Source organism: Lepisma saccharinum, chromosome 20 (assembly GCF_977018435.1).
Source record: "Lepisma saccharinum chromosome 20, izLepSacc3.1, whole genome shotgun sequence".
Lineage (NCBI taxonomy): Eukaryota > Metazoa > Arthropoda > Insecta > Zygentoma > Lepismatidae > Lepisma > Lepisma saccharinum.
The window spans coordinates 45,250,354-45,265,892 of record NC_139248.1 but is presented as its reverse complement, the minus strand read 5'-3'; the positions used below and the strand labels follow the sequence as shown (position 1 = coordinate 45,265,892).

General features: G+C 38.1%; 1 protein-coding gene across 1 annotated transcript in view; it reads right to left on the bottom strand.

Moving 5' to 3' along the window:
• Positions 1-1,475: 1,475 nt before the first annotated feature.
• The window catches only part of LOC146003451 (trypsin-1-like), a 44,373-nt gene continuing 30,309 nt past the window's right edge, over positions 1,476-15,539 (bottom strand). The window contains exons 6-7 of the mRNA XM_083141736.1: positions 5,336-5,393; positions 1,476-2,451 (exon numbers count right to left, since the gene is read on the bottom strand). Of these exons, the coding sequence (XP_082997862.1) occupies positions 2,330-2,451; positions 5,336-5,393 (180 nt within the window). The 3' untranslated portion in view covers positions 1,476-2,329. The remainder of the gene's footprint in view (positions 2,452-5,335; positions 5,394-15,539) is intronic.

The window sequence follows — 15,539 nt, the reverse complement described above, 5'->3', positions numbered from 1 at the left end:
CATCATCCATTGCCGCGATTGGCCAAGGATGTAGAATACCTATACAAAGTAACAATAAATAGAATTTAATTGCTGTTATGAGCCTCTGAAAGAACAGAATTTTCCACTTCTTGAGGAAGAAATGAAGATCTTTTGCTTTGAAATTTATGATGCTAAAACATTCTCGCAATTCCTGTTGTAAAGTTGGCTACTATATGTTGGCTGAGAAGTGCTATGTTGCCAAATTTACGAAATCAGGACTTTGAAATTTTTCAGGGCGCGCAAATAAGGTGTTACAAAGAGTATTTTTTCACTTCTAATCCTTGTCACAACCTACCCCTTACTTGTGTCACAACTAGCTCCATATGTACTTTCTCACTTCTAACCCTTCAATTTCAACTTCAAGTTTAAATTTACTTAAATCAAACCTCTCACATACTGAGTATAAATAATATAATTCTCAGGATATATTAGTGCTGTTTGAGACGATATTGAAAACTGTAGAGAAGAAATAATATCTACCACAGAAATTAGGTAAAAAATCCACAAAAAGAAAACACCCATCTAACTCTTCTCAGGGGAGAAGCACATAACTGGCAAACAATGGATAAGAATTGGTCATGCCAATGAGCTATCATTGTCAACAAAAAACGAACATCACTAATAGTTTCCACGGAACAGTGGTTGTCACAACCAGCCCCCGTCACAACCAACCTCGGTCTCCTGTATACCTACTTTTAAACCTCTGTGTATGTGTGTGTATGTGTGTACCATATTTACCATAATATATACCATAATTACTATATTTATCTTGCAGTGTAATTGAAGTTTATTTAGAGTTTCCCAGTCTAAGAGAAGTTAACGTGGAGATATAATTGTTTAGGTTAACAGTCATATTAGGGATATTAAATAGGAGAAAATTTATTGGAGAAAAGACATCCAATTATATAAATCAGATCTGTTTCCCTTAAGAGTGTTAAAGATTATTATCTTTGATACACTATACATTTTAGAACCTAATTTGCGTGCAATATTCTCAACATTTAAGGCTATAACTCTGTTTGTTAAAAAGTTAAGAACTGTTTAGCATGGTTTATCGGGTTTATGTTCATTACATGATATTAATAAGTAGCTAAGTATAACTTTAATAAGCACTAAAATAGAGTTTGTATTGTAAAAAATTCACAGCTATAGTACAGAATTTTGGGCACTATTTTTTGTATTTTCCATGAAAAATTGGCTTCCAAGGTAGGGTGACCAGACGTTCTGATTTTCGAAGAAGAATCCTATTTTTGAGGGTCATGTCCTGCGGTCTGCAACGCTACTAGAAAAAAAACACAAATACGTCCTATTTTTCAACAGCGTCCTGCGAAATGTACTGCAAAACATCCAAAATTGGATACCTCTGTGAAACTGTTAGTGCCATTTGAATTAACAGTATTGTTGGCTTGCTTAGCAATAGTTGTAGATCTAAAAAATTTCACCTTGGAAACTGGTAACTTATATTTATTGGTTAGAAGCAGATAATGCATGCAGTCTCTTCATGATATAATATGCAAGGTGCCGATTGATTACTAAAGTATTTGCAGCTGGGCGCTTTGAAAATTAAAAATTGCCCAATTCTGAGGATTTGTCTGTTTGATGCATTGATGAGACGATTACTAGAACAGCGGCAATATTCTCAGTATTGATTAATATTTTAATATTATTTTACAATGTATGAATGCTTTAGGTAAAAAAAAGTAATGAAACACAAAGAAGTGAAAACGTACAATTAAAAATATAAACAAAAGGAGGATCAAAAAAGAGTGAAAATATAAAGGAAATATGTAGGAAGGGAAGAGTGGTTGAACGCCAGGGGTTCTGGGGTCGAATCGCAGCAGGGCATGGATGTTCTTTGTGAGTGTCCATTCATGAATTAAATCATATCATCACTCATATTCATTGTTGTAAATATCCAAAAGTGACAGAAAAGTGACGTTGTTAAATAACAAAATTCAAATCAAATCAAGAAGAAACTTAGATCAGAGAGAATTGTGTAAAATTTCAAGAGACATGTAAGCAGAAATACTTTTTCTTTGCCAATGAAGGAGGGGATACCCTGTACTCTGATACAGCACAGAGAAATTCTATACTCATTCGTAATAGCTACAATCCCCACCGTATGCATCCATGGAAGTCCTGGTTTTTGTTTCAGAATATCTGGTCACCCTATTCCAAGGTCTTCTTGAAAGTAGATAAGTTTGTGTTTGTCTTTCTGAGCTGTTCATAATGAAACTTCTGTACTATTACACACTGAAATAGAATTACAGTATATAGATTGGTAGGAACATCGTGCTCTCGCTAGAAGCTATTTCCAACAGTAAGCAGAATCCTTCGTGTTTTCACTTATCCACTGCAAAAACCTCTTGACTTTAGTAAATATTCCTGGATATCCTGGAAAAGCACATCCCACTCCATTTGACACTATACCTGCAAAAAAAAATAATTTGTTCATCACGAAAAATAAATTAAGTTGATAATAATATGCTAATGTATATTTTTTTTGGAATTTGATATTTTGAAAAACGCAAATCAAACAACATACCCCCAATTCAGCTATACATAAGAACATAGAGGCAAACCCATCAAGAAATAAGTTACACATGGGTAACCGTGCTTCCACTTTTACAACATTTATGATATGCGTCCGAATGCAGCATTTATTCATTACATTTTTTGCATACATCTATTCGCAAAAAAGTAGCATTTTTCTGTTATATTATCCTGACGCGGGATGTACTTTGACTCTTAGTAAGGTTAAGAATTTGTAGTTCCACAAGTTCACACTACACTGGGTTGAGAACAATTTTAAAATCCCGAATTAGCCTATTTCCATCGAACCATCATGTTTCGGTATGTATGTTGCTGCTAAGTCACAGTTACATGCTGTATACCATAAGTATACGTATACATGCATTATCTACACTGACGTAATCCATGTGTATTGCATTGATTTACAGTTTACATAGTTTATGTAGCAAGGCAAAATAACATTATTTACAAGAAAAAATCCTTTCAAGCACCAACTGTTGACTAGTGGCAAACACGAATCAAAAGTATGCATTTGTCACCGACAACAACGATGTATTCAATATATTTCATGATACGTTTTCTACGTACAAAACTGTAATTGTAGAGAAGAATACGAGAGATTTTTTTTTTGTAAACGTAGGATAATTATTTCTTCTTCACTTCTACAAAGAGGGAATTCATTGTCACCCCCACGTCAACTAGAACCCTGCTTATAATTTAGAGTGTTATTATTTACAGAAGTAGTAAATATTTTTATTGCGAGCCTCCTCTGTAATGCCGGAGTACATTCAACACGGTGCGGTTTTATGAAAGATCGAGCTGACTATTAACCCACGAAGTATTGGAACAGTCAATCGAGATAACAGGGCTTAAATTGAGGTAGTAGTTCTAATGTCTGACAGAAAGCTGTACCCATCAACCATTACCATCGTAGAAACGTTTGGGAATCAAAAACTATTATTTGACTTTAGCGTAGACACCAAAGATAGACATATAACATGGTTCTAAAAAAACAACTGTGTAGAATAATAATAACAATGTAAGCTGCCCAATGTGGTAGAAAAACATTAATTCAGCAATTTGCTCTGTAGTTGAAAATTGTGTTATGTAAATTGTGTTGGGTGACTGGAGCATTCCTTGTTCCCTCCCGAAAATCTGGAAATATGCAGAAATTGTTGACCCTTTTTATCTTTTACATGTAACACTCTATAACTTATGCTTACCACTACGTAAGGGCGGAATTAATATTTTCGATGTAGAACTACAAACCTTATTTTGTAACTTGAGTACCACGGAAGTTAAGAAGTAAGATTATTTCCTAGATATGATGTGCAATTACGTTGTCATATATTTTTAATCAATTGTCCGTAAATATATAGTTGAGTTTTTCCCGTTTTTAATAGGTTCACCTAACATCAAACGTAAAAGTCAAGTTCCAATGTGTAGAGCTGACTGAAGAACATGTCATATGTCACGATTCACACTTATGAGAACAAATGCAATATGTTCAAATGTTTTTAGCAACATAACTGTGGATGATCATGATGTGTGAGAATCTTAAGATCACTTACTGCAAACAGGAATCTACTCTACCACAACACTTAGACTCACGCGCAACATCTAAGAACAGTGGACGTTTTCTTAAAGGCACTTGATACCATGACTTTTCAGGATCATCTATTATATCCAGACTTTGTGTATTGTCCAAAATGTTGCATTACGTTCTATAAGATTTCTAGTTGGTCACAATGTAAATTTGTACTTTGATGTAAAACAGGTAAGAGTAGACGCTGAAGACATCTGAAAAGTATTGTTATAGTAAGGTCTATCATCATGTCGATAGTAGTGTAGTTACGCGCAGTGATTATAAGAAAATTCCTAGCAAATACAGGGTGTCCACATGAAACCTCCCTGATTTCAATCTACAATTGTGAAGCAACTGTTCGACATAGGGCCTTGTGGTTTGCTGCATCATGTAAAACAACCCAAAAGTTGTTTTTTTCAGATGCTTAGTAAGTAGCAACGATGACGAAAGCACAAGAGAGCGCAGTGTGTAGTGTGGTACGCGGAAACGAAATCACCAATTTCATTCCAAAGGGATTTCAGACGTGCGTTTGAATGGGAGCTACTAGAAGTAAAGGCAATTTAGGCTTGGTATGACAAGTTCCTAGTCAATCCATCACCCCTGACATGCTAGTGCGCAAACATTTGAGTTGCTTTACATTATGTCGCAAACCCCCAAGACTATGTAGACTAGTTTCCTCACAATTGTAATTTGAAATCAGGGAGGTTTCATGTGAACACCCTGTATTATTCTAATGCTGTGTTACATTAAAATAGATAGCCCCATAGCTTAATGTAGTCTGAAGTGAAGCGTAATTAATATAAAACAGCAATTATAAATGTATTAAATTGACAATAAATAATATTTCCTTTTAAAAATATCACTAACGCTTCTGATTGTAACGTGGGAAAAAATCAGTTTCAACTTTCAAGGGTGACTGATCTCGGGTAGGAATTCTTCTTCCAATGTGTATGCATCTATAAGCAGTTCTATCGCTCACTTAGCCTTTTATCAATGGATACCTGTGAACGATCTGGAGGAGGGAAGATGAAGGAGACATGAACAACGGGCTGACCCTATCCTTACTATGTCTGAGGGAGAGCGTGTAGATACTTACATTTACACTTTCCAGTGCTTTCATAACACGGTGTAGTGCACAGAAGATTACTTCACTTTTTAAACTTCATTACTTACTATTAATTAATATCTAACACTCACCTGCTATTTCGTACTTTCTTCTTCTGCTCTCTACGACCAGGGGTCCACCGCTGTCCCCCTGAAGAAAATGAAACAGAGAGGAGACAAGCTATAATGAATGCATCGTAGCACTTAAATGCGACATTAAAGTAAACAATTTTATTTTACCGAGAGAGTATTGAGACAGTAACATGCATTTTTCATTTCGATAACTTCCTTAAAAACAGGCTAAAGTTTAGGACTGACTGGAAAAATAAAAATAAATGTCTTCTTAGTCATCTTAATTTCAAGGCGCAAGTAAACGGATGACAGTTTTTGAAATAAATAACAATGCATTGGTAATGATAGATCTTGATTTAAAATCAATTGTAAGAAATATCTCTAACACGTTTTACAAAATACGTATAATTGATTTCTTCAACTTTACGAAAGTAAAACATCGTTGTATAGAGAACCAAATATTGAATACTAGCTCATTACTCGGCGTTGCCCGGGTATTTATTTATCCCAATCTTGTATTAGACAGGAAAATGATGAATTCTAACTATAGTGTAAAATCTAACTAATTTTAAATGTGATCGTGAATGTCACCAATTAGCTTAGCGATTCCGAAAACTACGGATTCGTCAATAATCTAGGTAATTTGTGGCATTTTATTTTTCACCCCCTCTCACCCCGATACCGATAGGCGATGAACTTGAAGTTGAACGGCATTGCGAGTGTCACGAAAACTATGGATTCCATTCGCAACACAGCCTGAATGTTAGACAACCCGAGAAACACTATCGTTGTGCGGCATTGCATAGAATCACGGATGTGTGTTTGTGCGGAATTCAATATAGGTCGTTCTCGATTATTTTTACATGCCACACCTTCCCACCCCACCCCTAGGGGTACCAGGGGTGTCTTACCCGAAAAATATTCTTTCCAGTTTGCAAATGATACGTGAACCAAGTTTGGTTGAAATTACTCCATGCGTTCGAGAGTTATGCCGGAACAAACACATATACACACCCACACACACACCCTCACGCACACACACACACACACACGTACATCCATTTTTATATACAGGGTGATTGGTAATTCGACCTATTCCTGGAGAGGAGTAATACTAGAGCTCATTTGCAACAAATTTGACCCTATGCACCGGGGGTCGGAAATCAATGGGTTTCGAGTTATTGCAGTTTGTAGATTTTCGTGACATATTCCGACTTGCGACCAAAAAACTACTAATTGTGAAAAAAAACTACTACACCCTGGGCACTCAATTGACACGTTGCTAACAGCTGACATATGAGTGACTACTGGGAAAAAGAAATCATGCCCAAAATTCCGATAGGCTGCCCACAGAAAGAAACAGTCATTGGAGCACACGTCATGAAGAAATTTGGAAATTATCGTTTAAATCGAAGAGGATTACTCAAAAAAATGGTAACACAGCGTAAAAATTACGGAAAAAACGTTCTCGTTTCATAAGCTCTCCAAAAGGATACAAATGTTGTCAACGATAATTTCAAATTATGCTTTAAAATAAATACACACGCGTATTTATTCGCAAAAAACACTTTGTTTTGCGTTCGAGTATATCCACACAATTTACTTTGACGTGACTACTTTCACGTTTGATAACTTTATTAGATAGTTGGTAACACTGGCTCTCTCGTTCATCGAACGCGTTGAACACAATTGCTGTGCGTCTTGCATAAAACTGACAGCTAAGGAGTTCTTGGCCACTATACCCCGAAGTTGTTCATTTCGCGGTGCAAACTCCAAAACATTTTGTAACGACGTCTACCTTATTTAATGTGCCTGACGACCTTCTGGCTCTACATTACACGGGTAATGCAAACCAACAAGAAACAATTAAACAAATAAACAAAAGTCAATCATTAATAACATATTTACCTTTTGTGCCAGGGTAAGTGCCATCAGTTGGAGCCCAAGAGATTGCAAAGGGTAGAACAAATTACACACCACAGGGTTTGTTCTATATATGATGTAATTGCTATATAAGAGCACATGCATAAACACTTACATTAATTCCCCGTTCATTCTTACATACATTCTCTCTCTCACATATACTGCGGCATTCCAAAAGACATGATTAATTAATACAAATGTAGCTCGGCGTGACGTTTAAAGATAGTAACATTCATTAAATTTTTTCTTAATTTTACATTTACTTTTCCGTTTCCGGGAAAACTATGTTCCGGTAGGAGCTTATACCTGGACGAAAAACACTACTCCTTTATGCTGTTATAATTTAATGTTAATCTTTATATTGTTACTTTTTAGGTTAACTTGGATCACTGTTATATAATTATATTGACAATTTATAGCGTCGTACAATCTGAATGTTAAGTACTTTGGCTAAATGAATAACTGGAAGTTGTACGGTTTTACATGATAAAATTATCGTTGGTACGATTTAATCACCGTAATAAGCAATGTCACTTGGTAATTTTTACGTAATATGCGAGTTCATTGGATGTTACGACGGGGCGAACGAAGGTTATCCATTTTCACCCTCCACTCACAGCTTACCTTTGTCGGCTCTGATTGAAGTAATCGTGCTGGAGATGTAGATACTCGGCGCCATGATGAATAGATGGCTTCCGGGCGATAAGGTTGGATCTCAGCATCTTCAAGGGAGGCAAGGGTCGGTCGAACGCCCCCCAGCGGGTCCTTTCGCTGTCTCTACTCCATCGTGTTAGTAAACAATCCCGGGCGAACTATATACAACACTGATCGGTCAAACACACGAGGCGGTTACTTTTACGCGGGTGGTTCCCGAGAGGTTGTCCACGATAAACTGTCAAAGAAAAACTGTCTCTTCTGCTTCTCCGCTTGTCTATTTATCTGGTATTCAAAATGTTCGTTAAGTACCTTCTCTGTCTAAGCCTTGTTAACTCGTCCTCAAATCGTGGCATCTTATCCTGCTATCTTCGCCCGCGTAACTTGAGTTCCTTGACCCTTCTCCAGCGGCTCCTCGAAGGGAGGCTACCCTTCCACCGGACCCATTGTATCCTGCACGGTTGCTCCGAAGAGAGCGCCTGGGAGTCTGTAGTTATTGTTATCAACTCTCGCTGTTTAACCTTTAATATCTCCGTTAAATAACCTCCTATCAAATTGTGCTTTTGTGATTTTGCCGATCCGAATCTGATACTGGGCTGTCTTAAATTTCAATCGAATCCGATCATTGGTTCCAAAGTTGTAATTTTAGTCGTTTTTTTTTTACCCGAGGATCGGCCTCTTCGCTCGGGAAACCGGCTTGTCCTCCGTACTCCGCAGTCCAAATCTCGGTGAACAGCCACCATCCAATGCTTGTTATTGCTTATTACGGCGATTAATCTATTTACCTGATAGTTAGCAAGATTTGATCGTTATAACATTCCCCTCTCCTGACACATGAATTTTTTCTAGCTTAAGATTATACGCGAAGGAGAAATTCATCAAAACCCAATTAATAATTAACGTTAAATCTTGCCTAATTATTACACACAGGCGCTCGAATAGGGACTCGAACCCTGGAATATATAGTTTTCTTTCTCTAAAGACTAAATTGCAATTTTCAATTAATTTACACTATTACATTTAACATTAACCAAACATAAAATTGCAGGATTGCTCAACATTCATTTGCAGTTCTTGACTCTGTAACATTGATCATTTAAACAAACACCTTGCTAACACTTAGGATATTTATCCTATTATGTATACATATACATATGTAAACCTACTATATTCACACTCCAAGTTATAATGAAAATTCACTCTTTGAGATATAGTTCAGAATTATTGACTTACTACATAAACTATTTCTTATCATCAATTCAAACCCTTTTAAATACATGTTTCTTCACTAAATAATATCTATTCTGGGTAATAAGAATATAAATAATACGTTATTAATATTATATTGGCATTAACATAACATGATATATGCTCAGATATTGATTTTTTGATTTGATTTGATTTAGTTTATTTTACTTCGCGTTTTGTGCCTCTTGGCTAATTTGCGAAGATGGGGATGAGTGATGAAATGATGAAATTGATGAATGGACATTCACAAACAACCAAGCCCGACCGGGATTCGAACCCGGGACCCTTGGCGTCGCAGCGCGATGTGCTAACCACTCGGCCACAGGGTCGGGCTCTCAGATATTGATATATATATATATATAAATATATGTAAGTCTCAGTTTTTTTTAATAATAATAATATCATAATTGTGTTAAATTATTTACACTAGTATGCGGAATAATTTACAAGTTTAGAGGCTCTTTCGATGTTCAGTATCGTCGCGGTCAGTACTCTAGGTTTTTTCAAGTCGTTGAAGCCACATCTTTTCTTTCTTGAGAACAGTTCCATTTTTTGATGTTATGTACGTGCTGGTGGATAATATTCTCTCCTCGTTTACTTCTGCATGGTCTAATAGGATATTCTTAAAACATATTCCGACGTCACTGCAACTTTCATTCAAATTACATACCAGTTTATCAATTTTTTCTTCCACACTTAATTTAGGGCATTCTTGGCTCTCCTCAGCGAAAATAACAAAACAATTTTCCTCCTCTGAAAGTTTGTGTTTATAATTGGTAAATTCCGCCACTTCTTGGGCTTCCTCGTTCCTTAAGCACACTTCCCCCTTACGTATATCTAAGGAAGCTCCATACTGTGCTTGAAAATCCATACCTAGGATAAGATCGACGTTCAGATTCTTTAATACGTGGACGTCGATGAGGGTATCAATTTTCCCTAATTTTGCCCCAATAATAACATGTCCTACTGGTTTTTCCCTGACTTTTCCAGAAAAGTCGACTAAACGAATATCTTTGCAGCGTCGCAATTGTGGACTATTGATATCCTTTGAAATTAATTTCCAAAACTCTGCAGCACACAGATTCAGTTCGCATCCTGTGTCTAATATGGCATTAATACGGTGTTCACCAATTTTCAGCTCCAGCTGGGGCGTTACTGCGGGCCATAGCTTCTTACTAGCCAGTGTTGCCATCTCAGTCTCCTCCTCGTCACCCGACGCTTCGTTGACGAACCAGCAATCTCTAATTTCTATATTTGTAATTTTGTTCATCTCCTCAGTTGAGAAAGTGGGCTCTAGGACCTGATTTCCTTTAATTCCTTCCAAGACACGAGCCTGTCTGTCTTTGGAAAACGTTAGTTTCCCGACATATTTGTGGAATTATTCTGCATTCTCGATTCGGGCTGATAAGCCGGAGCTATAGGGTTTAAGTCCCGACTTGTTGTCGCTTCCTGCCAGTTTGTGGAACTACTGCTGTTCTGCGGGCCACAGGTTGTTCTAACTAGGTTTACAGCCTGGTTTCTACCATCCTCCCGGTCGGTGTCGCCTCTGTTACGCTGTTGCCACCTCGGGCTTCTCCCTCTTTGGTCACGGTCAGAACGGAAGCTCTGTTTGTTGCGGTTGTTCCGCCCCTCGGCGTCCAAAATTGCTCGGTGGTTCTCGATGTGGTATCGTCCCCGTCTATAATTGTTATTCTGGGCCGCTGCCATATTCACTCGAGGGAAATTTTCTTGCCTTTTCTGTTCGAAATTCCGCGCTACACTCTCGCGTGATTATTGTTTTGTGTCCGTGGACTTTGTTTTCTTACGTACCGGGAGCGAATTGCAGATAGAGAGTTACCTCTGTGCGCCTTATTTTGGTGAAGTTTTACGCGGTGATTTGTTTTTGCCAAGCGTGGACTACATAATCATGGGCGACAAAAGGAGGTAGAGAAGGGAGTCCGTCGACTTCCCTGACCCCGCAACGATGCATCGCCATCTTCCGATGAAGCCAGCCAGCCAACGCCAAACACTGCCCAATGCCCGAAGGACGTTCCCAGATCGACGTTCCAACCGAAGCCCGTTACCAGAGAGAGAGAGAGAGAGAGAGAGAGAGAGAGAGAGAGAGAGAGAAGGACCACTCCAGATCGACGCCCAATCGAAGCCCGTTACCAGAGAGAGATGATTCCAGATCGACGTCCAATTGATGCCCGACACTAGAGAGATACCGGACCGGCGCTTGACCACGTACATCGGACGCTAGTGACAAGAGGAACGCCCGAAGTACTGAGGAGGTGCAAGTACACCATATCGTCGCAATCATTCTTCGTCGCGATCGACCTCGGAGAACAATTTCGTCACAAAGGAGCCGTGTGCAAGTCCCGCGTCCAGGAGAGATGAATGACCACGCAATGTAGCAGAGTCCGGTAGAGTATTCTTCAGAGGGTCTATTTCCAAGTAAACGTGCATTGTTAGTATCAACACCGTACTGTTAACGCCGAAGTCTACTTATTTGCAAAGTGACTCAGGAACCCCGAACCTAACTTCCGTGTCTGTTAATTTTTTGGTATTGTTATAAACAAAAGGGTCATTGCAGGTTCAGATGTTCTGATTTAATTGCCTGCATTCAGGGTTAGAAGCTCCATTTCATTACTTTATTATTTAGTATAAATTGTCAAAGTGTGCTCCATTTTTTGTGTAACCGACCGCCCCGTCGCGCCATTTAACTTGTCAATACTTGACTGATGAGTCCTTTTTAATTGTGGAAAGCGTATTTTTTTTTATTGCAAGGTCGTGCACGTGAAGTAGTATTATTTGTTGCATAGTTGTTATTAATGTAATTTTTTGCTCGCGCCGACGATTGATTTGTGTATTCCGGCAGCTGGAGCCGATTAAGTTTTGCATCACTATGTAATGGTGTAGTTGTTCTCATTGGACGAGAGAGGCTTACGTGTATTACCCCCGTCCGAGAAACTTGTTAAGTGTCGTGCTTACGACTGGATGCATACGTTCATTCGAACGAAAAATTTAACCACGCCGACCCAATTGCCTTAGATACCCGCTTTCCAAGGGCTGGCACATAAATTAATTTAAAAGAGCACAGGAGCTGGCAGGCAAATACCCTAAATTCACATAAAGGTTTAAAACTAAAAAGGAATGATATGTTAATGAGATCCATGATTTGTATCTATACTTCACATGTAAAAATACCTCAGATGTGTGAAAGAGAGATAGAGTGAATTAGTGAGAGTTTGAGGAGGCTATGTAAACAGTTGTTGATTGCAATATTTTTTTGTTGTTACAATATATATTAACTTTTTACCGTTCGTCAGTGTTGTTATTTGATGTTTTTCAGGTATTGGATATTATGCTATTAGTGTGTTATGATTGTTCGAATCTACATATCAAAGGTAAACAAAACAGTGTAACATTTCAAGGTATTTATCTCCGCCGCGCAATAGTACGACAATAAACGACCGTCTCAGTACCGAACTTGAAAACCTGGACCGTAAGAGTCACGACCGGTTTCCCGTACACATAACGACGTTTGGCGCCGTGCCGGGGTATGAATGACACGTCATTTCAGGGACCGTGAATGCACTCGTTACACGGTCATTAGAAATAGACAACTTCTAGATAGATTACAATTGCTTTTTTCATGTGGTAGTCGGATCGGCTACCTTGTTTTAATGTTTTAATGTATGCAAATGCTATTCTTATTATTGGTAACTATCATCTGCTGAGCGAGCGAAGAAAGTTTTATTAAATATTTTGCAAATCGACAATAACATTGTTATTGTAAATATGTATTTCTATGTTTCGAGTGATTTTGTAAGGTTATTTATTGCATGCTGAAGTATCTATAGCACAATAACATCTCTCTTCTTGTGATCGACGGTAACATTACCGAGGCATTTCAAATTTGTAAAAAAAAATATATTTAAAAAATCATGAAATTAAACTCTTCCATAGTCTCATTATCAGAGAAAGGTCGTCATAATTTGCCAATACGTGGACATTAAGATGTACGCAAATATGGGTGTGAGTAATTGAGAGAGGTGATAACACTTATTTTGGACTCAAGGCTGAAGTGCAGATTCACAGAGCCAGACCTTCAGCCGCCACTGCCCCTATTACATATTGTATATGTTTTAACATACTGACTTGGCGTTTCTAGATGTTTAATGCGAACTTTGGAATCCCTTTGCCTTTGCTCGCACCTACCTTCAACTCCAATTTGTAATATCGACAACACCATATGCTCTTGCGGATGCCAACTTCGAGAAGGCACATCCAGTTCCCAAAATTGCCAGAAAGAGAAACGCCCTTCTTTATTTCTAATTATGTATATGTGTACGTGTATCCAACTATCATTAGATGTCTAGTTCATATTAGGCTGAGAGAGAGAATTTTTTTACATGTAGTAAATTTTAAACAACGATAGTTACTAATTGAGGAATTATATAAATCTGTTTAATTCAATAGCAACAATGTTTCAATAAATCTTGATAAAGGATATGTCGAAGACGTTGTGTTACAAGACGTTCTGAGAAGGTTCAGCACAGCCATTTTATTACCGATTCTCATCGCAATTGAGAGTATTCTGGTATCATGGCCAATTTGGGAGAAGTTAGACCACAGACTTTTATTCTCAGACTAATGTTACTAAAGTTTTGTTGATGTTATATAACTCGTTTACTGTGGTCGCACATTCAGAAAGCTAAATGCATCAAATCATGTCTACAGTTTGATGCATATTTGTATTTTGTTTGAAATGTCGAAGTGCATCATATGTTGCAAGTGACTTGATCTGTTCGATCTGTTCTTTAATGCGTCAATTGATGCTTCTTACCCTCCTTCATCTCCCTGGATGATGAACCTCAACATTTGATCTGAACATATGAGATTATGATTATTATTTTTTTGTTTCAGATGATGCATTTACTTTTACAGTTTTAGTTTAACGAAACAAACGGTTCAAGGCTTCATGGATTCGAAAGCTCAAATCCTCCTGCAGATCCTTTGATGCAACACCAACAGCCACAATTATCAGATTTCCTTGTTTCATCTTATAAGGTAAATAAACGATGTTAATATAAACGCATAGCACACATTCATAAATACAGTGTGTCCCAAAATACACTTTTCGAACATTAATAACAGAAAAACTATTAATTATGGCTTGATTGGACTTTTGTATTTGAAACTGCAACGCCTATATTGAATGGGTGTGAGCACGTGTAGGCATTCTGTTGTTTTTAGTTCCAAAAAGCCACGAATATGCAATTGAGACTAGAGTAAGGTGGGGCAAGACTGCGCAGTTTGAGTTCATATTTTTTTTATTCAAGCTATGAAACTACAGATACATATGAAAAAAGCAATACACATTGCACTATCCTTTGCTAACTAACAGTAAATTTCCGAAAGCTGAATGAACAATATTTCTGCATGAAACAATTACAAAACTGTGACCATGCAAATGCGTAGTCTTACCCGCATTGCGGGGTAAGACTGCGATCAAGTTCGGGTAAGAATGCGCACTTTCTACACAGAGTCACATTTGTATATAAAAAAACACCTTAAAAAGTTCTTCTATCATATGGGATACATTTCTCGTGTCATTCTCACAGTAGGCACAGTGAACCCCGTCCTGCACGTGGGTTAGGAATCGCTAACACAAATCACAAATAAAGGTTCCTGTTTCATACGAGGTGCAATTTTCATGCCACCACTCGTCACATGTAGAACACTGGATCCAATCCTCTACTGGAGGATCGCTGTACTTCTCATTACAACCTGGGCAATTGTACTCTTTCTTCTGGCGTTTTCTGCTTGCTACATCTTCTTCAACAACGATGTTCCGTTTCTGTTTCCCCTGAACTTTCTTCTTACTCTTCTCAGCCAACGAGGCTTCCAAGTTGACTTTGAATGGAGATCCAGTTAACACCTGAGGCTGCCTTCCCTTTCGTCGGTTATGCTGAATATGGTCTGCACGTGGAAGTGGTGATATCTGGTTAACGGAAATGTGCCCGTATGATCCAGTATTGTTAACTCCACTTGTTGAAGGCTGCTCACCTGGAGTTTCAGCTGATGCATGAGCCACATTTGCCTGCTGTGGCACGTCATTGGTGGATAGTCCAGTATTGTTAACCCCACTTGTTGAGGACTGCTCACCTGGAGTTAGAGCTGATACATTTGTCACAGTAGAGGGATGAAACTCGTCCTCAGTGAAGATGTCTTGATTGAAAGGGCATAATCCAGTCACTTCAAAGCCCTTCATGGCATTCCCAACTGTAGCTGCCTTCCCATATGCCTTTGTAAAAATGGATGCCACTTGGAAAACTGTGATTGGGCGACCCGGAAGGTTACTCATCCACTTATCACACTCAGATGAATAAAACGACCAAAAAAATGATCTATCTAA